Source organism: Manis pentadactyla, chromosome 7, assembly GCF_030020395.1.
Source record: "Manis pentadactyla isolate mManPen7 chromosome 7, mManPen7.hap1, whole genome shotgun sequence".
NCBI lineage: Eukaryota > Metazoa > Chordata > Mammalia > Pholidota > Manidae > Manis > Manis pentadactyla.
The window spans coordinates 136,664,059-136,688,684 of NC_080025.1; the positions used below are offsets into that span (position 1 = coordinate 136,664,059).

The 24,626-nt window shown below is 43.9% G+C and overlaps 2 protein-coding genes across 2 annotated transcripts in view; one reads left to right on the forward strand and one right to left on the reverse strand.

The window, feature by feature from the left end:
• Positions 1-8,883: 8,883 nt before the first annotated feature.
• On the reverse strand, positions 8,884-9,816 carry LOC118932592 (uncharacterized). Its single transcript, XM_036926214.2, has 2 exons — positions 9,172-9,816; positions 8,884-9,000 (listed from the first exon to the last, which is right to left on the reverse strand). The coding sequence occupies exons 1-2, from the start codon at positions 9,814-9,816 to the stop codon at positions 8,902-8,904; spliced, it is 744 nt and encodes a 247-aa protein (XP_036782109.2). The 3' UTR covers positions 8,884-8,901.
• A 503-nt stretch (positions 9,817-10,319) lies between these two features.
• Positions 10,320-24,626, forward strand: part of TMEM178B (transmembrane protein 178B) — a 339,668-nt gene continuing 325,361 nt past the window's right edge. The window contains exon 1 of the mRNA XM_036926213.2: positions 10,320-10,701. Within this exon, the coding sequence (XP_036782108.1) occupies positions 10,320-10,701 (382 nt within the window). The remainder of the gene's footprint in view (positions 10,702-24,626) is intronic.

Below are 24,626 nucleotides of genomic sequence, written 5' to 3' on the forward strand. Positions count from 1 at the left end.
TTGTAGAATTTATTTCTAGTTTTATACCTTTGTGGTCTGAAAAGTTGGTTGGAAGAATTTCAGTATTTTGGATTTTGCTGAGGCTCTTTTTGTGGCCTAGTATGTGGTCTTTTCTGGAGAATGTTCCATGTGCACTTGAGAAGAATGTATATCCTGTTGCTTTTGGATGTAGAGTTCTATAGATGTCTATTAGGTCCATCTGCTTTACTGTGTTGTTCAGTGCTTCCATGTCCTTCCTTATTTTCTGCCCGGTGGATCTATCCTTTGGGGTGAGTGGTGTGTTGAAGTCTCCTAGAATGAATGCATTGCAGTCTATATCCCCCTTTAGTTCTGTTAGTATTTGTTTCACATATGCTGGTGCTCCTGTGTTGGCTGCATATATATTTAGAATGGTTATATCCGCTTGTTGGACTGAGCCCTTTATCATTATGTAGTGCCCTTCTTTATCTCTTGTTACTTTCTTTGTTTTGAAGTCTATTTTGTCTGATATTAGTACTGCAACCCCTGCTTTCTTCTCGCTGTTGTTTGCCTGAAATATGTTTTTCCATCCCTTGACTTTTAGTCTGTACATGTCTTTGGGTTTGAGGTGAGTTTCTTTTAAGCAGCATATAGATGGGTTTTGCTTTTTTATCCATTCTATTACTCTGTGTCTTTTGATTGGTGCATTCAGTCCATTTACATTTAGGGTGACTATTGAAAGATATGTACTTATTGCCATTGCAGGCTTTAAATTCGTGGTTACCAAAGGTTCAAGGTTAGCCTCTTTACATCTTACTGCCTAACTTAGCTCGCTTATTGAGCTGTTATATACACTGTCTGGAGATTCTTTTCTTCTCTCCCTTCTTATTCCTCCTCTTCCATTGTTCATATGTTGGGTGTTTTGTTCTGTGCTCTTTCTAGGAGTGCTCCCATCTAGAGCAGTCCCTGTAAGATGTTCTGTAGAGGTGGTTTGTGGGAAGCAAATTCCCTCAGCTTTTGTTTGTCTGGGAACTGTTTAATCCCGCCATCATATTTAAATGATGGTCATGCTGGATACATCCTTGGTTCAAGGCCCTTCTGTTTGATTGCATTAAATATATCATGCCATTCTCTTCTGGCCTGTAGGGTTTCTGTCGAGAAGTCTGATGTTAGCCTGATGGGTTTTCCTTTATAGGTGACCTTTTTCTCTCTAGCTGCCTTTAACACTCTTTCCTTGTCCTTGATCTTTGCCATTTTAATTATTATGTGTCCTGGTGTTGTCGTCCTTGGATCCTTTCTGTTGGGGGTTCTGTGTATTTCCGTGGTCTGTTTGATTATTTCCTCCCCCAGTTTGGGGAAGTTTTCAGCAATTATTTCTTCCAAGATACTTTCCATCCCTTTTCCTCTCTCTTCTTCTTCTGGTACCCCTATAATACGGATGTTGTCCCATTTGGATTGGTCACACAGTTATCTTAATATTGTTTCATTCCTGTAGATCCTTTTGTCTCTCTCTATGTCAGCTTCTATGCGTTCCTGTTCTCTGATTTCAATTCCATCAATGGCCTCTTGCATTCTATCCATTCTGCTTATAAACCCTTCCAGAGTTTGTTTCATTTCTGCGATCTCCTTTCTGGCATCTGTGATCTCCCTCCGGACTTCATCCCATATCTCTTGCGTATTTCTGTGCATCTCTGTCAGCATGTTTATTATTTTTATTTTGAATTCTTTGTCAGGAAGACTGGTTAGGTCTGTCTCCTTCTCTGGTGTTGTCTCTGTGATCTTTGTTCACCTGTAGCTTTGCCTTTTCATGGTGATAGGAATAGTCTGCAGAGCTGGGACGAGTGACGGCTGGAAGGACTTCCCTTCTTGTTGGTTTGTGGCCCTCCTCTCCTGGGAGAACAGCGGCCTCTAGTGGCTTGTGCTGCGCAGCTGCGCGCAGACAGGGCTTCTGCTTCCTGCCCGGCTGCTATGGAGTTAATCTCCGCTGTTGCTGTGGGCGTGGCCTGGCTCGGGCAGCTGCTCCAAAATGGTGGAGTCACGTTGGAGCGGGTGCGGCTGGGAGGCTATTTATCTCCGTAAGGGGCCTCCCTGCTCCCTGCAGCCCAGGGGTTAGGGTGCCCAGAGATCCCCAGATTCCCTGCCTCTGGATTAAGTGACCCGCCCTGCCCTTTAAGGCTTCTAAAAAGCACCCGCCAAAACAAAACCACCACCAGAAAAAAAATAAAAAAATAAAAAATTTTTTTAATTAAAAAAAAAAATAATAGTGGGCACTCGTTTTTTCTTTATTCTCCGGCACCAGCCTCAGGCATCTGCTCACTGGTCTTGCTGCCCTGTTTCCCTAGTATTGGTGTCCCTATCCCTTTAAGACTTCCAAAAAGCGCTCGCCAAAACAAAACAGGAAAAAAAAAAATGGCCGCTCACTTTTCTTATGTCCTCCAGTGCCAGGCCTCTGGTACCCGCTCACTTTTCTTGCTGCCCTGTTTCCCTTGTATTCAGGGCCCTGCACTCTGGCCCGGATGGCTGGGGCTGGGTGCTCGGCAGCCCTGGGCTCCGTCTCCCTCCCGCTCTGCCTGCTCTTCTCCCGCCGGGAGCTGGGGGGAGGGGCGCTCGGCTCCCGCGGGGCCGGGGCTTGTATCTTACCCCCTTCGCGAGGCGCTGGGTTCTCTCAGGTGCGGATGTCGTCTGGATATTGTCCTGTGTCCTCTGGTCTTTATTCTAGGAAGAGTTGTCTTTGTTATATTTTCATAGATATATGTGGTTTTGGGAGGAGATTTCCGCTGCTCTACTCATGCCACCATCTTGGCTCCCAGTCCACAATTTTTTAATGCAAAACTATGGTTTGCTGTTAATAATGTAAACAAAGGAAGATCTAAGTTCAGTAACTTCTCACTTAAGGGGATTAAAAATACTTCTAAATTTTAAAGAAAATTGTTTTCTATATAGAAATAAACTATGGTAAACCAAAAGCAATATTCCAATAAAATATTAAGAAATTAGAACAAGGAAATAAAAATATTTTTATGACTTTAAAGAGAAAATTCATGTACAAATAATCCCAAAGTAATGTCTGTAGTAACAATTTCCCAATCATTACAGATCAAAGATATGATCTTGACTGTAGAGAGACTTGAACAAACTGAGCAGTATACTGTGATTTTTGGTTTTCTTCATCCTAACGTTGGAATATTTGAAAGAACTTAATAAATATTGGAAGGATCTAGATATTACTTTAAGAGATAGTAAAAGTCATGATATATGTGATAATGATTTGTTTTATAAAAATATATAGTATTTTTTGCACCAACAATAACTTGTCATGTGTGATAGTTACAGTGCTCTTGAATGTAACACATAAAATATTAGTAGTACTGTAAGAATTTTGACACCTCCGATAGAAGTGTTACTTCCTCAGTAGAGTGAACTTCCTCTAAATTGAAATTAATTTTAAAAACCTATGAATTACAATGAACCAAAACTGGTCATCATAAACATTTGGCATTGCCATCAATAGAATATAAAGTTATATGAAAACCTTGATTTAACAGTAGAATGATTTTTTTCTGAAATAAAAAGAAAAACAAGTTTTATGAAATATATATTATAGCATAAATTATGAAGGCCTTTATCTTATTACTCATCTGCACATTGCTGGTTCATCAATACATGAGCAATAATAATTAATTTGGTTGTCTCTGATATTTTGCCAACTTTTAGTCATACAAAAAACACAACTTTACCCACATTTGAAAATTTTGCCTTCATAAAGATATTTGTAAGGTAGAAGGATAAAACGTTTTAACTTAATGATTTGTCGTTTGACTTACACCTTTTAGACACATGGTAAGTGGGCCTCCAGCTGTATGTTTGCCCTGGGCTCTCTGTGAGGGGTAAGCCTGCCTTCAGCCTCTGGTGGTGGGCTGGTGGGAGGGTACTGGTTTTCTGTTATCTACTTCTTGTTGCCTGCTTAGATTCTTGTGTCTTCCATAACCCTTTTATTTTGCACAAATAAGCAGATACATGTATATTTTCTTATCTCCTTTTTTACATGAAAGGTAGAATTATGGGTTGAATAGTATCCCCCCAAAGATGTGTTGAAGTTCTAACCCCCTCAAAAGGTGACCTTACTTATAACAAGTGTCATTGTCCATGTAATTAGTTTAGATGAGATCATGCTGGAGTAGAGTAGGCTCCTAATCCAGTATGACCGGTGTCCTCATACAAGAGGGATATTTGGAGATAAAGGGAGGGTGATACGAGAGAAGACAGTCATGTGATGACAGAGGCAGGGACTGGAGTGAAGCATCCACAAGCCAAGGAATGTCAGGCATTGCCACGGACACTGGAAGCTAGAAAAGGCAAGGAAGGATTCTGTCCTACAGGTTCCAGAGGGAGCATGGTCCTGCCAACATCTTCATTTTTGGACTTCAAGCCTCTAAAACTGTGGCAATGAATTTCTGATATTTTACAATACCTAGTTTGTGGTACTTTGTTGTAGAAGCCTTAGGAAACTAATGCAGATAGCATACTAAAGGTACTCCTTGTTCTTTCTGCCAGTGTTTCTACAGCCTAGATACCTAAAAGAACATCTGCTGGGTCAGAACAAACATGTAGTTTTCCTCTTCACAGTTCCTCCAGATTGCCCTCCAGAATGGCTGTATCGGTTTATGCTCCTACCAGCCGTGCATGAGAGCATGTTTCCTATGCCCTGGCCAACACTGGACATTAACAGATGTAAATTTTTCCCCATCTGATGGGTAAACAGCAGTATTTTTAAAAAGTTATATTCTCTGATTACTAGTGAGGTTCAGGTTTTTTTCATATGTAAATTTTCCACTTCAATTTTTTCTTCTGGAAGTTTTCTTTTTATAACCTTTGCCTATTTTTCTGTTGTTTTATTCCTATTAGTTTGAGATATTTCTTTATGCAAGAGATGATCTTACTCGTTTTGAACCATTCCTAGTTTAGCAAGAGCTTTTAAATATCAGGAATGTTTGTTGGCTTTAATTGGTTCCTCTCAGCTTCTACTGAGATGATCAAGTGGTATTTATTTGACCTAGTGATATGAGGCACCTGTAATTGTAAGAACTTTAAAAAGCAAATCAGTTAAATCTTTTATGAGCAAGAGGAATGATGCCAGGGTGGGGCTTTTCAAAACACGTTTAGCGGGCTGCCTGGTTAGAACAGAGGGTGTGCCTAAAGGAGTATGATGGCCAGCTTTAGAAAATAGGCTGAGGCCTTTGAGGGGACTTGTATGGCAGTAACGAGTTCAAGCTTTATTGTACAGGCAAGATGAAACTACTGCAGAATTTTGAGCAAAGGCTAACTGTAGGATTTATGCTGGAATGGTGGAAGAAGAAGAAAATAAAAGCAAGGAGAGGACTTAGATACTCAGGGATGAGAAAAAATAGCCTTTTGCTATATTGACCCCAATAAGGAAGAAAAGAAGGAAAGTAGCTAAATGAACCAATATTACTCTGATGAGATTTAGAAAGAAGGATAACTATTCAAGGATTAATACTAGCATGTCACAGACATGGGGGACCGTTAGGAGGGCTAAAGTGGAAGATAACTTTTGGGTTTCAAATACTGTCCAAGTTGTGCAAAATTAATTAGGAAAATAGGAATAAGATATATAAGAGGCAAATGATGTAATACTGTTGAGTGGCAAAGAGAGAGCACATCTCATCACCTTTTATTTTGCTTACAGTTGACAATGTCAAGGACAGTGATTTTCAGACTGGAGGCGGGGTATAGGGTAGAACAAATATGACAAATGAAGATAGTTGACAATGGGTGAAGAAAGTACCTATCTGCTCTGCGTTAATTCCATATACTCCAGGCATCCAAGAGAGCTTTTAGTGATCTCTCTGAATTTCTGTTGTTGATCTGAGAAAGCTTGGAGAATGTGAATGCTGCTTTAAAAAAAGGTGGCATGTGTGAGCAAATGGAGTGCTAAATTTCAAAAATGTGGATTATAGAAACTGCAAACCAATGCTCTGAATGTCATTTTGGAGCAAGATTCTGGAATAGCATTCAAAAGGGATGACTTGTGGGCTTCTGGAAGGGAAGTGAGGATCATTAGACCTCCTCCTTCATAGGCAGACCCAGCTGTTAGATCAAGGAGCACGACTGGACACAAGAAGAGGTAACAATCAGGCAGTATTAGAAAGCCAGGAGGAGCCAGCTCAAGGAGGCCGTGTACAAGGGTTACTTGGCCTGGAGGGAAGAAGGCTTAGGGAGAACGTTATAGCTGATGTCAAGTATGAGAAGGACCATTATATGGGAGAGGAATCACATATCTGTGGGCTTCTTGAAGGCCAATGGGTAGGATTACAGGGACCTAGGACAAGACTCAGTGTAAGGAAGAACTGTTTAACCACTTACACCATCCTATAGTGGAATGGGGTACTTGCTCAGAGAGTGATTTCCACATCATTGCAACTGTGCAAGAAGAAGCTGATCAATCACTTTTTGCAAAATGTTCTAGGAGAGATTCATGCATTATTGTGTAGTTGACTCTAAAGTTCCTTCTGATTTTGAGATTCTATAATCGTGGGACAGTGTAGGTGTGTGTAAATGGAAGAAATAGGTTGGAAATACAGAGATAGTGATGTTGTGGCTCATAGCATGGAAAGAACTGGAAGCAGACAGAAGGAAGAAACACAGATCACTAAATTAAGAGAAGTCATGTGGTAATATAGTTTAGAGGAAGAGTCCACTGTCTTTTTAGCCCTGAAGACTCAGAGTATCCCCGTAGGGCTGTGTGACAAAACTGCACTTTGAAGGAGGACTGAAATCAGCGTCTTTTATGGGCTTTTTGGGATGTCATCATGGACAAAAATTTCATGATAGAATTTTAATGACGTTCACAAAAGAGTAGGATAGTGTACTCTTCCCACCGTAGAGCGCTAATCACGGGCCCGCTGAGGAGGACCACGAGCGGACGTGCACCTGCTTGGGAGCAGGCCAAAGGCCAAGAGCAAAAGTGAAAAGTGAGAAGGAAAAAGGGGTGGACAAATGGAAGGAGGAGGGAAGAATAGGGCAAAATGAACAGATATATCTGTTGCAAATGGACAACTGCCTGGGCCTCCAGAGGTCCCAGGCCAGCAGTTTCAGCTGGTTCGGAATCAGGAGGCTGAGGTGAATGCTGGTGGTGCCCTAGCTTCCTGAGTGACCTTGCATATATTTCACCTTTCTGCCTTCCCCCTTTTGTCAAACGCAGACACCCTGTTTAGCCTAAAAGTGCTGTGGGCTTTAGGGAAGAAAATAGCTCTAGAAATTTAAGTCATTACCTGCATGTGTGTGAAGTGTTGATGCTTGTTTCCTTATTTGCACAGTTGAGGAAGGAGAACTGGTATGAGAAGAGTAGAAAGGAAGGTGAGAAGACGTTGCGGCGTTAAGTCACTTGGCTCCACCCCCTCGTCCGAGGGAACCCAGGCGACCGGGATCTGGCAAAGGGCACAGGCCTACAGCCGTTCCGCCAGCCGGTCGGAGACCCCAGCCGACACCCTCAGGCTCTGCCGCCCCTTCAGCAAATCCCAACGCAACATCCAGGGACGAAAAGCGAGGCACGCCCCTCCCCCACTAGATGGCACTGAAACGCCTCGTTCGCGATTTTCAAAATGCAGGAAGGAGGAAAAAAGACAAAAAGAATATGGTGGAGGCGCACTCATTTTGGCTGACAGGCCAGGTTTTGCAAAGCAGGGTGCCCCACACTTTTATCCCCAGGATAGCTCTTTGCCCGGCAATACAGGCCCTCGACTTTGGAGTGACGGTGAAAATTAGGGGTGAGCATTAGAGTGAAAAACCTAGGGTTTCAACCTGGGAGGGAGGCTCCCAGCCTTTGCGGCGTTGTCTCACGTGAGTGCCAAGGGGGGCGGAGGGCGCTGGGGTGAAACGGGCCCGGTTGGGGCCCACCCACCCAAGGTCTGGGGTCCCGCACTACCCCCCAGAGGCCCGGCAGAGGTTCAATCCAGTTGCCGCCCAGATATGGACAAATCCCGCACTGGGGTGTTATTTAACCTCACCTCCCTAGCTCAAAGCTCGGCCCCCCCCCGAGCGCTTCAAAATGTCTTTTAAGCAACCCCCGACCCTCCAGCAATTAAAATTCTTTTCCACTTGTCTTGAAAGGATCGGTCAATTTCCTTTTTTCCTTTTCCTGCTGTGGAGGGACGTGGAGGCAGGTGGAGGTGGGTGTGTATCACTGTGTCTGGGGCTGGTGGTGACAAGCCCCGGCTGGAAACGCCTGTAGCTAGCAAGGTATTGCCTGTGGCTCTCTGGGGAAAACAAAGATCAAGTGCAATTCAACACACCGGTGACCGGCACCGGGGACGCGGGGAATTTACTCAGCCCCTCTGAATGCCTACTCCGCCAGAAGCTGTCTTTTATTTAAAGAACTGTGGTCGATTTGAGGGAATTTTCCACTACTGAAAAGAATTATACAGGTGATGGAGGCAGCATCCCTACATTTAAAATAACGCATGTAAACATGCTACATACCACATATATGTATATGTGCATAAATATGGATGTGGTTGGGCACACACCTATCTAGACACCATTGACTTGCCTGGTCAAAGAATAAGGCTTAGACATTTCGTGCCGGGGAAATGGTGCAGTTTATCTTTAAGGATGCTAGAAAAATAAGAGATGAGGCTCACGTTGCACGGATGACATCACTAGCTTTTGGCTGCGCGCTCCGGGTTCTCGTCTGTGGGTTTTAGCCAAGGCTGCAGCGCCCGGCGCCCGAGGAGCGAGTGCTGCAAGAGGCTTCCTCTGGCGCCCGCAACCGGGCGATGCGATTTCCCGAGCTCCCCGGGCGCAGCCTGGGCTCTCGCTCCCCAGCACCGGCCGAGCCCGCGAGGCCCTGGAGCCGCCGCGGCTAGAGCAGAGGCAGGGAGGAGAAGCCCAGCGACCCAGCCTCCCTCCCCCTTGTCGCCCCATTCACCTCGGCGAACACCTCGCGCCTGGAGCCTGCTCGTGGGACGCCGAGGCCGGGACGGGATTCTTTCCACGCTGCCGAGTGAGCAGGCAACTCGGCCCCTGGGTGGGCAGAGAAGAAAATGGTGCAGTCTGAGAGCGACTGACCCCAGTTGGTCAGTGGTAGAGTGCCGGGGTTCAGGTGGTGGGAGAAGGGGGAATGTTTTGAAGGGCCGAGGCAGCAGTTTTCCTCGGTGCCTGCTGCATTTTCTTTGCACCTGGGCAGTACGTTACCGGGGCTACTCGGGAGGCAGATGAAGTGAGGCGGAGGCGTCGCGGGAAAGGCACGTCTGGAGGCTGCCGAGTGGACACTCCGGGAAGAAGACGGCGCTGGGGAGGTCGGCTGGACGCCCTGGGTGCAGGCTGCCGGGCGGGCCGTGCGCCGCGATCGCGCGACCTGTCCATGGTGTTGAAGGCGCTCTGCTCCGAGCTCCGCGCGCCCTGCGCTGTGCGCCCTGCCGGGTGCGCCCTCCTCGGCGCAGCCCGCCCCTTGCGCCCAACAGGGGCCGCCCAGTGTCTGCAGACCTCGGGCCAAGGCTTGTCCGGGAGCGCCGTCCGGATGACCGCGCTGTGGGCCCGAGGGGCCGCCTGAATGGCCAGGCCCCACGCCCCGGGAGCTCGCGGGGAGAGGTCGGCCAAGACCGTGCGCCCACCCGGAGCCCGCCTCTGAGTGCAGCTTGTTGGCCAGACGAAGCAAGGGACCTGCTGGTGACCAGAGCACGAAGATTTTTTAAAGACCTGACTCAGAGAGGAAGAGGAAGAACATTTATTTCTTCGCTTGCAGACCGGAAGGGGGAGAGCAGCTGAGAGGGAGACCCAGGCGGGACCCAGGGCAGCCGGCCCTGGCATCTGGAGGGTTCCTTCGCTGGCCAGCGGCATCACGCGTGTTTCAGTTCACCCTGCAGTCTAGCAGCTCCTCCTGATAGCCGCCACCCCCCAACCCCAAGAAAGCCGGGCGAGTGGGTCCCGTCGCCACCTGCCCAGAGCAGCCCAGCAGTTCCACAGCCGCGAGGGCGCTTGGTGTTTCGCTTCCGGCCGGAGGGTAGCGGCTCTCGGAGGCCGCCGGAGCAGGCGCTTCCTGAGGGGCAGGGAGGGGCGGGAGGTGGACTTGTCCCGCTCGCCGCTGTCCGAAACTGCACCTGCCCCGGAGGATGCCCAGGAGCCCGCCGGCGCCTCCCGGAATCAGAACTTTTTAGGCTGCCGGCTCCCATCCCCGCAGGCCCTGGGCCGCGCACCGGCGGGGGGCTGAGGGGCAGCCGCGCCGTGAGCCCCCCTCCGTTCCCTCCCCCCTTGGCTCTGCCGCCCGCCGCTTTGTTCCGGGCGCGCGGAGGGAAGGCGAGGCTGCGGCGGATCATGCCCATGGTGTAGCCCGAAGCGGAGGCATGGCTGCCGGAAGGTTACTGCTCTACACGGGCCTCTCGCTAGCGCTCTGCGCCCTCGGCATGCTGGCCGTGGCCATCTGCTCGGACCACTGGTACGAGACGGACGCCAGGAAGCACAGGGACAGGTGCAAGGCCTTCAACACCCGCCGGGTCGACCCGGGCTTCATCTATAACAACAACAACAACTTGCCGCTGCGAGCGAGCCGCTCGCGCCTGGACCGCTGGGAGGGCAAACTCCTCCGGGCCCGCAATCGCCGGCAACTCTTCGCCATGAGCCCCGCCGACGAGTGCAGCCGGCAGTACAACTCCACCAACATGGGCCTCTGGAGGAAGTGCCACCGGCAGGGCTTCGACCCCGAGATCGCGGCCCTCATTCGGAAAGGTAAGGGCGAGAGCGAGGCGTGGTGCGGCGGCGAGCCGGCGCCTCCAGGCCTGGCCACCCTCTCCTACCTTCGCCTGGCCGGCCTGTCACGTCTCCGCGTTCCAGGAGGTCAGGTTATCCAGGCCCGGCTGAGCCTTGGGGTGGCCAGAACTTGCCTCCAGGAGCTGGTAATGGAGGCTTACCTCTCTCTGCCGGGCTTCTTGTCTTGCATTTGTCTGATGAGATTCCCGTGGAATCTCAAGGTCCAGGATTTCTATGCAGGATAATGCTTCATCAGTCTCTGAAAAGGAAGGGAATCTGTAATGCTGTGCTCTTAGAAGAGGAAGCCCTTTAAAAGTGATTTGTAGACTGTAGACAGATGCCGTTTTAATATTTGTTCTAGATGTTGAGCTGATTCATCAAAGAAAATTGGTGGAAACCTCACAGAGAAAGCCTTATTCTTGCCAGAAACGTTTGTTAAGTGCTCTACTAGTCCAGGCATGATGCAGGCATTGGTCATAGGAACATCACTAAATCGCAGACCCTGCCCTATTGCAGCCCAAAGCTTGTTGACCAGTAGAATCATACCTTGATCCTTGATTTCTCCTTTTGCGCAAGTGGTTGACAAAGTGACTTGGTATGCATTAAATATTAGCAGGGTCTAATAAGCACAAAAAGTAGTTCTTTGGGTAACACCAAAGTGGGCACTTCAGCAGAAAAAATATGATATTTTAAGAAGTTTTGTATAAAAAATACCCAAAACATACCAAAACAAAACAAACTGCATTTATCAAATGATAAAATTTGATACAGTAGTATGACCATATAAATTTTTAAGTCTGCTCATCTGATGAAATTTGTGAGTCTTAAATGATTTATACTTTGGAGACCATCCTATTCCATTAGCCCACTGAAATATTGTTTGACTGTATATTAGTATTGCTCTGAGGAAGGGAGTATGTTCTCTGTGGCAGCTGCATCTCAGGATATGTGGTGGGTATGATTTTATAAATCTTGCCTCCCCCCCAGTATTTCATTCTCTTCAACTATTAAATGGTGATACCAAGGTAAAAATGATGTTATCTGCAAAGTCTTTGAGGCCAAGATATAAAGCATTTCTTACTGTTTCTTAATATTGTAAAGCAGGTTTGCTGCTGTTTTTAAATATTATTTGTGAGAACTGATGTTCTTTGATTTTAAATAATGTTGAAATTGATCAGGAAAGAATTGTTAATTTGAAAAAAAGTTAATTGTTTAAGAATGACAATCAGCGGGTATGGTTTAGGTGGCCATTCAGATGTACAGAAAGAGAATCCATCTTAATGTTTGTTTTGTAGCTTCTGTGGGATGACTAGGGATTTTAGCTGATTCAGTTATGAGTGTGTTAGTATTACCAACACCACATCTACTTCATGGTTAGTCTCTTATTAGAGCAAGGTGACCCATTTGGAGCTTTACAACTTGGTAAAGATGTAAGGATGTGTTAGAGAATTCCAGAAGAGAGCAACTTGGGTTTGGATTTAGAAGTAGGAAAACCAGAGGAAGCAGTCTAGTTTTTGACATGGGTGACTTTGTAGCAGTTTTCAGATTTTCAGATTCATGATGTGCTATTTTATCTGTTGTTTTCTGCTTTCATTAAAATTGGAATGGTAGGAAGTTAGTTGAAATGTGAGGAAGAATTCATGGTAATAATGACTGATAAACACTGGTAGGACTTACGGAAGGGCATTCTTGAATTTCCTACCGTGAGTGTCCTGGAACAAGACAGGTATCCTTCTGTCTAGTATTGGCTAACTCCACTTAGGAAAAGGGGCCATGGCTTCTGGTGGTTCCATTGAGGGTTTTGATTCCATGTGGCTCTGCTGGCAATCCTGCCAGAAAGGCTGACTTGGTCTGTGCACCAGAAGGGATTGGTTACCATGGTGACATGTTCTTCCGGTGAAGCTGGAAACACAGTGACAGGGAAAGGGATAGGGGAAGAATGTACAACATTTTGACTTTGTGTTGACTGATTTTTAATTGCAGCAACAGAAAATGGACACGGCACAGCAGGGGGATTGAATACGTTGATACCTAGAGTTGGCAGGGCATTGTATTTCACTTGAACTAATGGAAATGCTTTTCCCATCATCCAGAATACAGCAATCACTGTCAGCTGCAAGCACCCACTTACCATGGTCGTTTCTGTCCATTTGACATTCTTGTTAGGTATTATTGAGATAGATGGCATGCCAGCCTTACAAATCTTGAGAGACTTAAGGCCACCATCTTCATTTCTAACCTCAAAACATAATCTTTGAAAGCCAGACCTTCCTTTTATAACCAGTAATAGACACATTTTGGAAATAAGTGCATCTTACTTTAGTAGAATTCACAAGCTCTTTCAATAACATATAGAACACAATTTCTAGACTTAATCAATGTTCTTCTTAGATGGGCAGATTTTAGAAGAAAGTTAAAAAAAGGAATTGATATCCCTGTATTTAAATTTAAGGCATCTTAGGGAAAGATATTTATCTTACAGTATTCATTGACAACCTCAAAAGATATCTTAGGCCTTTGTCTTTTTTTGAAACGTCTTAGATTAAAATTCAGGAGATATATGTTGGGCAAGGGGAAATGGGAACCAGAGAAAAAAACTTTAAAATCTGTCAGTATTATGGGAAAATTAGAGATTAGTCTAAATGATGATACAGCCCCAAATAACTCAATCATTTGTTAAATCAATGTTCATTACATCAGAAAGTGCTGTTAGTGCATTTTAAAATAAAACTACCTAACTAGTAAGAAAACAGAATTCAAATTTGTATCTGATTTGAAGATAAAGTCCTTTGGATTCATATCCTTTCCAAAATCCATTTCTTCAATGCCCTGTTGCTAAGACTGTACCCACAAATATACATTTCTGGTCACTGTATATTTATTTGTTTGTCTTATTGAACTGTAAATTCCTGGAGGGTGGGGAAAAATAATCATTTGTAAAATACATCCACCAGATACTTGTTACTTGGGAAACGTACAAATTAGGTTCACAGAAATGTATCCATCAAGAGCCTATTCTAATTGTAGGAACAATTGTGTGGGAATCCAAATAAAGGATTAATCAGAAAATTGTGATGAAAGCAAAATGAACTAGTGTGGATCTCAGGGCAGGTTAATATTGCAACAGATACTACATAATTTAACAAGGAAGATTTCTTGAGCAAAAGCTTTGCTAAGGACTAAGGGAAGCACAATGTTTTTTTGGATAACATATATCACTGAACAGACACATATCACCCACAATTATTATTTTTCACATTAAATAAGATTTTAATTATTTCTTTGGTGGAGGTAGGATTGAGTTAGAGGGTGTAGCAATGGTAGATTACCCTTGAGTTCCCATATGACTGTCCATAATCAGGTCCTCTTGTCTTCTTGCTTTTCAACCTTATCCATGTCTCCCTAGTAAGTCACTGCAAGCACTGGGGACAGATCAATGACAGGATCAGTTTCTGAAATCCAAGAGACTTCTAGATCCTTAGGAGGAGCAACTACAGGTAGCATTTTGTTCCCATGAACATTTATATTCTTTGGTTTGTACTGAAATGTGATAGTGCTAGGACTTGAAATAAGTAGACCTTCAGTTGATACTCAAAGAATTTTTTTATTACTTGAAAATAGGCCTTCTAATAGAATTTGACCAATATTGTTTCCATAATCATGGAGTGGTTGTCAGCATTCTGAAGCTTATTTTAATAAAACTTAGCACATATTTGCAAATTAATAATGTACTCAGCAAATATTAACTGCACATGTATTATGTGATGGGCATACATCACTAGGATGAAAGGATGAATAAGAGCTGGTGCTTAAAATTCCCTTGGTCTGTTAGTGTCACAGAGAATAGGTGACAACTAAGGATGGTGAGAGCCACAGGAACACAGAGGAGACAATGATGGATTGTGTCGGCAGTGGGGTGTGGTGGTGAGGCACCTGCAGGTTAGGGAAAGTTGCCCTGAGGAAATGAAATCTGAACAAGATCGTCAATGAAGTTTGGAGGTGGATGGGGAGGAAGGGCGTTTCAGGCAAAGAGGGCAGCAAATACATAGCCATGGAAGTGTGAAACAGCAGTTTGGCCTTGTGAGTGTTGATTTCTGGAGTGAGAAAAAGGAACAGACCAGGAGCTGGAGAGCAGGCAAGGGCAGGTAAAGGAGCCTGTGTGCTCACATCCCTTCTAGCCATACTGCCTGGTAGGGTAGCCACTCGCCATACGTGGCTATTTAAATTTAGAATAGCCAAAATTTAAAAAATTAAAAATTCATTTCCTTTGTCACCTTGACCACATTACAAATGCTCAAAAGCCACATGTGGCTAAGTGGCTGTCCTATTGGACAGTGCAGATTAGAGAACATCCATCATCACTGGAAAATTCCACTGGACAGTGATTCATGGAGCCTCTGTAGGCTCTAAAAAGAACAAGCACGTGCTTTGCTTCAGATGAGGATAATTAAACATGATAACTTGGGCTTAAATTTAAGTATATTATTCTACACTTGAAACTTTGCCACTTGAATGTTTTGGGCAGAAGGTTTTAGTTTATGGTCAATTACACTCAATCTATATTATATTAATTTTCCATCTTTGACTCACAGAATTCTCATATGCTTCTCTCTTCTCTCCTTTCCCTCTCCTGACTCCATTAAAAGTAACCTGCAAAGTTGACTGTATGGGAAAGACTAATAGTAATAGTTGCCAAACTTGATGCCAGCTACTCTTCTAAGAGCTTTACATGTATTAGCTAATTTATTCTTCATAATAATGCTGTGAGGTGGGTATAATTATTCAAAATTTTTAACCTATTCTACAGTTGAGGAAACTGAGGCACTTAAAGGTCAATGAACTTGCCAGATCTTATGATAATGAGGTAGAGGTGTCCGGATTTGAGTTCCAGCTCTGGCCTGGGGACTCCCCACTGTACTCTGCTGCCACTGTAGAGTGTGTTGGGGCAGGGTTGGGTGCAGAAGAGGCTGGTGTTGATTCCCCAAATCGAAAAAAAATAGGAAGTAGTTTTAAAATCTCACCGAGAATCTTGAGACCTGCTTGAGAACTTTGGCCTAGCATTAAGGAGGAAGATCGTTTTAAAGTGGTTCACACACCTTGCTTTGAGACCGACTGACAGAAGTTCCTATTCTTTTTGTCATATGATTTTTGACCTATTTATTTTGCTCACTGTGGTAGATGCTGATGTTACAGATATAAAGGACAGAATCATTCCATGAATATTTATTGAGGGCAGACGGGCTGGGTATCATGGGGAGGCTTACATTCCAGTGGGAGAGTCAGACAGTAAGTAAACACATCTGGAATAAAAATAATATCTCATGAACTCATCAGTGTGTAATATAACGTGAGGTAGCGAATGCCGTGATGTGTCTTTGCCCTTAGGAAGCACAAAGGGGAGGATGAACAAGTAAGCCAAGAATAGTTCTCTTAGTTTTGGCAAACACATACAGACATCCATGGTCTTTATGGATAGTGTGCATCCCCAGGCACACAGGTTATATGAATGCCCATATGTACAAGTAAATGACTTCGTCAACCCTCCTCCCCAGTAATGCTGAAATACAACCAAGCAGGGAGAGCTGACATATAGGGAAGAGCCCTGTGACTCAGTGGGCAAGTGCATGGGTAGGAAGAGAGAGAGGGGTGGGTAGAGAGGTGTGTTTTGAGCACCTACTCTGTGCTGAGCCCTCTGTGAGGTGTCGCGGGAGAATAAAGAGGGGCAGTGTGGTTCTTGTCCTGAGGGGGCTCACACTCCAGCTCACGCTTTCCCAAATTTGTTGTCTTATGTTCATATGTGGTTGGGTGAGGTTCTTGCTCAGGAGGTCATCCCTGTGTCAGCTGGATCAGGAATCAGCTGCTCAGAGAACTCAGGGTTGAGTACTTTTTATTGAATCAAAAAGTCAAGCCCCTTATTTCTGTTCCAAAAGGTCAGTTTATTTATTCATTTACTGTAGGATCTAGAAGGATCAATTAGATGATGGATTCTGTATACTCCACTTTGGATTTTCAGGTAAATATATTTTCTCCCTCTGTGCTATTAATAGGTAATCCTAAGGCCTTCAGGCAGAATCCCAAACACGCTCTGGTTTAGTTCAACCCTTCGTATGCATGCATGCATGCACATATATTAGTATTAGTAGAATCACGAATGTTTATTTAGATGCAGATGCTTTTATAACTACTTATCCCAAACAATACAGAGAGAGTGGGCAGTGCATTACTTGGTGGGTTAGTAGGCGGAAAATTTATTCTAACATCTTGATTGGGTGTCTGCTCTTTTTGAGAGAATACCTTCCTTCTTTTAAAGGCCTTTGTTTCCTCATATATAAAATAATGGGTTTGGATTATATAAACTCGGAGCCCTTTCATGTGCTAACATTTGATGAGAAAGTGAAATTTAGGTGATAGAGAGTAAATATTGTGTAAGTGTTGAAGAAGGTGAAAAGAGGGAAGGGAAAGCAGAGGTGGAAGGAGAAAGAGCAAACAGAGACAAAGACATTTCCACAGGGATCCTTACAGAGTGCTAGTTTGTAATGAGAAGAAGTGGACATCAAAGCAGCTGATTTCATACCAATATATAAGCATGTAATAATAATTAACTTTCTCTAGTAATCTGAAAAACTGTGTTGCAGATTGGGGTTAAAAATTTAAAAACTTAATGGAGAAAGGTGGTGATGGTTGCACAATATGAATGTACTTAGTGCCACTGAACTGTAGACTTAAAAATGGTTAAAATGATCCCTTTTATGTTTGTATGATTTACCACAATTAAAATAAGTAAATTAATTAAAAGGAATTTAATACCTCAATAGAGAAAAGAACTGGATTACTGGGCAGTGTGGAGAATGCTTTATTGGCCAAAGATCTTCATTCATTCAATACATTTTTTTAGCACAAACTGTGTGCTACGCACTAGCCCAATGTGTGCTTGGGATGCAGAAGTTAATAAAAAGACAAAACTCCTGTCCTTACAGGGCTTACATTCAAACAGCATTGTATCTTTTGTTTGTTTTTCTAAACAAACTTTTAAAGAGCACCAATATATAGAAGTAAAAGTAATGAATACTTGCCTTGGGTCATTTAAAAATAATTGTATGATGAAGAACACTTCACTGTATGTATTCCAAAAAAATCCTCAAAGAACAAAAATAAAAAAAGGAGGAAGTGTACAAGAACACTGGCAAGTACAAGCCTCAAGTTTAGTCTGTGAGAGATTTACATGCCAGCAACCTGAGTGACAATTAATTGAGTTTTGGGGCAGTTAGGGGATGCTTTGCAGAAAAGGGGTGTTATCTGTGGATTGATAAGGTTAAGTCCTTGCCTCATTTAAAAATGATTAATTACCTTTGATGAGGGAATGCTTTTCTAGTTTGCTTTCCACCCACCCTTGTCCCCCAGACTCCCAGTCCTCCCAAGAGGCAGCCATTCCTACCAGATTTTTATAAATCATATCTGAGCTATTCTATTCAGCAATATTTAAAAATAACAGCAAGTATAAATATAAGTCAGGCAATGAACTGGTGATTCAAGGATGAAAAAACTTTATTTTTTGTAAATTCGCATACGCAGAGATGATGTTTAAAGGCCCATTCCATGAGTCACTAAGAATCTTTCACAGGTGATGTTTATTCTGAGTGGAAACTGCAGTTGGCCTGCAAAGAAGGTTGACAGATTTGCTGCTTCTCTGGGAGACGGCAGTATCTGAAATATTTCAATTGATTTTTTTTTTTGGTTTTAAAGTATTTTGCTAAGAAAAGGCAGTATAGTTTATATTAGGTCATCTTCATAAATTTGTGTAATTACCTGCATTTTAAAATGCCCTGCTGTTCTGTATTCTGAATCTCACTCTGTTGGACACTTTATTGGTTCTAGAACATCTCTCATTCAGTTTTGGCCTGAATTTCTCTTTGTCTTTATAATAACAATTGTATTTAGGCAAACATAACTTCTATTCCCCTGGAGTATCTCATAGACCTGGATGAAGAAGGGTTGTCTTACCTTAAAGGACTTCTGTGCTCACATGCTGCTGTATGTCCACTGGCTCAACACTGGAACACAGCTGGATACTATCTCATGAAGCTGAAGATGTGTGTACCTTGCAGCCGGGCACCTCTACTCCTGGCTATATACTCATGAGTACATGAAACACATTCAAGATCCATGACACCAATGTAATAGCAAAATAAATAAACAAGAAAGAAGAACTTAAGTGTTCATTAAATAGGAAAATGGACAAGGAAGCATGGTATATTCATACACTGGAAACTATCATTGTATATTTAAAATAAATGTACTGGATCTACATGTTTCCAAATGGATAAACATAAAATTAGAGAGGCAAAAAGCCAGGTGCAGAATGAAATGTAGAGAATGATGCCATTTATATGATGCTCTGAAGCACATCAGGTAACACCTGATATTTTTTATGAAAACTTATTTGCATTGTACTTATAAAAATATTCCTGGGACTGATACCCACAAAATGAAAGATGATGGTTACCTTTCTCAAGACAGGAAGAAATGGAATTGGTAAGGTGCTTCAAAATCATCTATGATAGTTTATTTCTTAAAAAACAAAGTCTGTGTTTATAGTTCATAATGCATGAGCAAAACCGAAAGTTTCTGTGATGACTGCCCTTGTACTGTTCACCATGTAACTTATTCATTATGTAAGAATTTGTTCTCCATGTAAGAACTTGTTCGTTATGCTTCAGAAGATTGGAGACTGACGAAAATTAGGCTTGGGGTGGATTGATGATTGTGCATTGAGCATTGACTCCCCTATACAGAATTTTATTGTTGTTAACAACCGTTTGATCAATAAATATGAGAGATGCCCTCACAAAATAAATAAATAAATAAATAAATAAATAAATAAATAAATAAATAACAAAAAAAACCCCACCAAAGTCTGAAGCAAATGGGACTTACACATGCATGCACACTCAAGCTATTTGGAAGGTTGTTGTGATTCTGACAAAAAAGTTAAAATTGTATTCATACTGTACATTGTGCAGGAGGCAGGCTCTTTAAGGAAAATTTTTGGAAAGCTTTGTCTTTGAGGCAATCTGGTCCTGACTTTTCTAAGTAGTAGCAGGAGGCATTTAGAGCAGAGGAGAATCAGAATCAGGTAACCCCTAACAGGTATCACTGAAAGTAGCTCACGAGAAAGTGTTTAGGAGGAATCAAATTTTGTTTTACTACCTTCCGATGTGGTCTTAGAAGAGCAAATCAGGGCTTTAGAATGATTTATTACTGAGATAGAGACTAATGTGCAAGTCACTCCCCCCCTTTGTAAATTTCCTGCAGTTTTGTGGGGAAAACCAGGAGTTCCAAAGGGCAGAAAGTTAAACTAAAGTCATACCTCTAACTAACTTGAGCAGACATTGAACTGTAATTAGATAAGGCCTGGAGACAGGCAGTGTGGGACAGAGCAGAGCCTGAGCACAAACATCTGGGAAGGCATTTGAATACCGAGGGAAGAGCTCACCAGACACTAGGAAGCGAGAAGCTAGGAATTAATGAGAAGGAATCAGGATTGTCCTTTACTTTTTTAGCAGTTTTCCTATCACTTTTGAAAATGAGTAGAAAATGTTGGTAAGACTTTAGTTTTACTGTTGATGAAAACGGGATAGAATCTTTATTCTTAAAATTATGAGGGTGACTTCAGCCAAGAGCCACTCAGTTATCCGATAACAATATGTTCCCATTCATTTCTGCCAACGACAGTAGGAACAGCGAAGTGCCATCAGAGTTGCAGCAAGGGTTCCATTGCCACCTGATAAGGCTTTAAAACACCTAAACTGGGCCTGAAGTTACTAGGGAGCCAGGCGTCTTAAAGCAGAATAACTTCCCTGCTGATATTTCAGTAACCCCAAGGCCAACGAGATGCCCGGATGTGGCTCTGGGCAGGCTGGCATCCCGCGGTCCCTGGTGGGTGGGCTGCTCTGCTCATCATGCTGGGCAGAGAGATGGACGCATGTTGCACTGCATTAGGTCCATGACCTTCCACATCAGGAAAGACTGGCCTCTGTATCTCCAATCTCTCTCCATCTGTCTCCCTGAAATATGTTACCACAAAGGAAACAGAAGGTAATCTTGCCTGGTTCTTGCCCTTTTCTGGGGTGGCCTCTCTCCTTGCCGGGCTCTCTTCCCTTCTTTGCTTCCCATCGGTGTGCACTTTCGGGTCCCCGGTACCAGGCTGCCTTCCCTGGAAGCTTCCCTGGCTGCAGAGGGCCAGTCTCTCCGGGACCTGCTTCTATCTGATCTTACTCCTGCGCCCTCGCTGGCTCCCCTTTCTCAGCCTGCTTGGAGTTCTCCAGGGTCCCACGTGTCACCCTTCGCACTTTCCCTGAGCGCTGTCGCCTGCGGCCACGGGCACGTTCACCGCCTGGTGTGCACGACGGGTGTCTCTGGCTTGGACTTTCCAACCAGACATCTTGCCTATTGAATATCTCTGCTGGGTCCATTAGAACCCATTTTCTCTTTTCTCCCCGGAGTCTCCGCTCCCACATCTTCCTCTCTCTCGGGGAGTGACAGCGCTGCCCCTCTGCCTGCCCAAACCAGACACCTGAGGGTCATCCTTAGGGCTCCCTGCTCTCCCGCTCTGCCCAGACAAGCAGTGAATGCATTACTTTTACTCCTGATACTTCTGATCATGCTATGACTGCTCACAGCCTTCAGTGGCTCCCCACAGCCCATCCCCATGGAAAGGTCCATACTCTCATCTGGCACAGGCGCTGCACAGGTCCGCAACATGCCGCCCCCACCCCAATCTGTCCACCTCATCCTTTGGCATCCTCTTCCCAAGACCAGCACACACTTTTCCAGCTTTGATGAAGGGCTCCTGAGCCCCAAACAGAACCTTTTTTTTATTTCCTTCAGAACCTTTGTGTGTGACGCTTCCTCCTTTGCTTGGACGTCCCTGCCCCTGCTTGCCCCCTCCCCAACCCCTGCCTGGCCGACCCCTGCTTATCCTTTGGGAATCAGCTTCAGGCTCGTCCTCCCGGTCTTGCTCTGTGTTCTGTCACCTCGTCTCCAGGTGGCATTGCCTTCTTCCTCTTTAGCCCTCTGTCACACCCCAGACATACTCCCCAGCACCCTGACATTTGTTTCCCCATATGTTTCCATCCTTTTTGAGACTATTTTTGAACTACTTCTTACCCTCTTTTTATCCACAGCTTTTTGCATAATGCGTGGGCCAAAATAGGTATTCAACACATATTTGTTCAATGAATGAAGTTTATCTCAGTTAATACAGTCGATCTGGAAATCTTACTAACAAAGAACCATAACTTCATTGGACCAGGGAGACTCACTATTTAAAGGAAGCCTGCTGTGAAATGTTCTTTAATGCATATGATAAACTTCAATTCATTTCCTTTTTTAAGGTTTGTATTTTCTTAAAGCAACCATATTTCTGATTCACAGGAGGAGAATTCCAAGTGGGCACTATTCCATTTTCTTCATTATAATCTTGCCCACATTCTCTTCTCTTCGTGCTTTTCCTAGGCTGGTCCTTGCTCCCCACAGCATTTTGGATAGAAACTATTTCTGGTTCCTATCATGGATGTAAGAATTTCCAGATTTACCTCTGGGTCTCGCATGTCTGACCCTTCCCTCAGGGTCTGTTTCCAAGCTTGCTAGTATTTATCATGTCTTCAGGCTCTCTCAATGAAGTCTCCCTCAACTGTTTATTTAGGGCAGCTTCCTCAGATCTCCTCTGATGAGTCCTATGATAGTAATTCTGGTCAGAAATGACTAGAAAACAGAGATGTGCCTTCTGTTACTGCCTCTCTGGTTCGTACCTTAGTTCACTTTCCATGACTCTCACTAGGAGTGGGTCAGAGATGCTGGGAAAACAAGTGTCTGCCTCCAATTCTCTTGCACACCTTGCCCATAGTAGTTAGTGAGCAACACTGCTTAAAGAAAGCATCTATGCCCTGCTGGACACGGGGACAGAAAAATGTCATGGCCGACTTATACATCTCTACTCATGAAGACCACCACAGCCCAGTTCAACAGCGGATGAGACAGATGTTGCCTGTCAAGGTCTTGCAGAGAAGTAGATTCTCTTCCAAAATGAGTGATGGTTGTCAGGCTGGGTTACCTCTCAGTGAAGGTTGTAAGGACTTGTCCTTTAGCTGTAAGATCTCCCAAGAGCAGAACCCAGTGCTATCTCACTCAGGTACATATAGTGTACTTCAGAACATTTTGTGTCCCCTGTTATATCTGCTTTCAGCAGATAAATACAGATGCAGCTGCACTGCTTGCCTCTCTAAACTAGGTTCAATAAATGATTTGTGTCAAGGAAATATTTTCTATGACCACTGTTAACTCCTGGAGTTATATTAATTAAGTCTGTGTTGGGTTTAAGGTAAAACCAGATTTCCAGTTTTCTTCGGGCATCTTCTGCTCAAGTTGTAAGAAGTGGTATGTATGAAAATGCAGATTGTACATTCATTGGTAACCATTGGGTAGGAATCCCAACTACATTTGTGTTTTGAAGACTTGGGTTAATTGTAAAAAAATATAAGAAGTAATGAGGAGCTATACAGTGATGCAAGCCTAATAAAGTGGTGGGCAACCTTTACCCTAGAAAGCTGTCACTTGTCATATATGTTTATTTTAAAACCTGTAGGAATCCAGAGGTATTTAAAACTGGAAGGTGGCATTTTATCTCTTTGGGTCAGCACAGTTGTTAACATTTCAAAGAAGGATTTTTGTGCTTCTATGCCAGCAGTATGCCTGTATCAGCTTTTATTACACATATCTGTAGTGGTGCGGTGGCTGGCTGGGCGCTTGTAGATCAATAAGTTGCTAAAAAGGGAGACACATCAGAGACCATTATGGCTTCTTCACAGAAGACAGATCCTCTCCAGGTAGTGAAGTGCATTTAGCAACTACAACAATGATATCTCTGTATCAAGATCCTTCTTGTTTAGAAGAAAGAAATGGACTCTCTCAAGGTGACGAGTCCTATGATAAAGACTTTAACATGCTAAACATACATTCTAGGAAGTTTTTTTGTCCACTGTTCTAGTTGAATTCAAAACAAGTTCAGTTTATTTTAATGGAAGAATCCCCAGGTAGAGAAATACAGAATGAATTCCACTGGCCTCAAACACTCATGGGTTGCAGTTGTTCTTGGTTGTCCTATTATTAAAAAAAAGTCCTCATAACCTGAACACTGATGTTTAAGAGATTTGGGTGGGCTTGGATACAGCATCAGTGAGGAGGTGGGAAGGGAGAAGCTCTAAACACACAGTGGTATGGGTGGGGTTGGAGATTACAGGAGACGGCACGAGGCTCCTCGGGTAAGGTTCTCAGCTTGAAGGCTGGGGGCACATAGAATCGAGGTTGTGTCTGAGCTGAGGTGGTTATGTACAGCTGAGTTCCTAGGGATATCGTATCAGGGAAGATGGTGACTTCTTCCAGTGGGGTAATAGTTTCTACTCTGTGCTTCCCCATCCTGATGTACAAATAAATTACAGATTATATGTTCATTTATCCAGAAAACTCTGGAGAATACTTACGCGTCAGTATTTGTGCTATGGGGTTAGGTTAGGTAGTGCATCAAATAGGCAAAAGCCCCTGTCTACATGGAGTTTATGTTCCAGTGAGACAATAAAAAGTAAATGAGTGAAGTATGTACTGTACTAGACAGTGATTAGTGCCAAGGAGAAAAACGAAGCATGGAAAGGGATAGGAACTGATGTGAGGAGGCAGGGTTGAAATTGTCGATGGAGTGGCCAGTGGGGGGACCTCACTGAGAAGGTGATTTTTGAGTAAGCACCTGATGGACAGGAGGGAACTAGCTGTGGAAGAGGATTTCAGAGGGCGAGGCAAGGGCAGCGGCCTGAGGTAGGAGAGTGGCTGGCATGTTGGCGAAATAACAAGGA

What these genes read in the sequence shown, in the direction of transcription:
- LOC118932592 (XM_036926214.2), bottom strand. Translation starts at nt 9,816, where the DNA reads ATGCCGCTGGCCAGCGAAGGAACCCTCCAGATGCCAGGGCCGGCTGCC. An exon ending in CTGCCTCCCGAGTAGCCCCG is followed by an intron (nt 9,001 to 9,171) that starts GTAACGTACTGC and finishes CTGCCCACCCAG; the next exon opens with GGGCCGAGTTGCCTGCTCAC.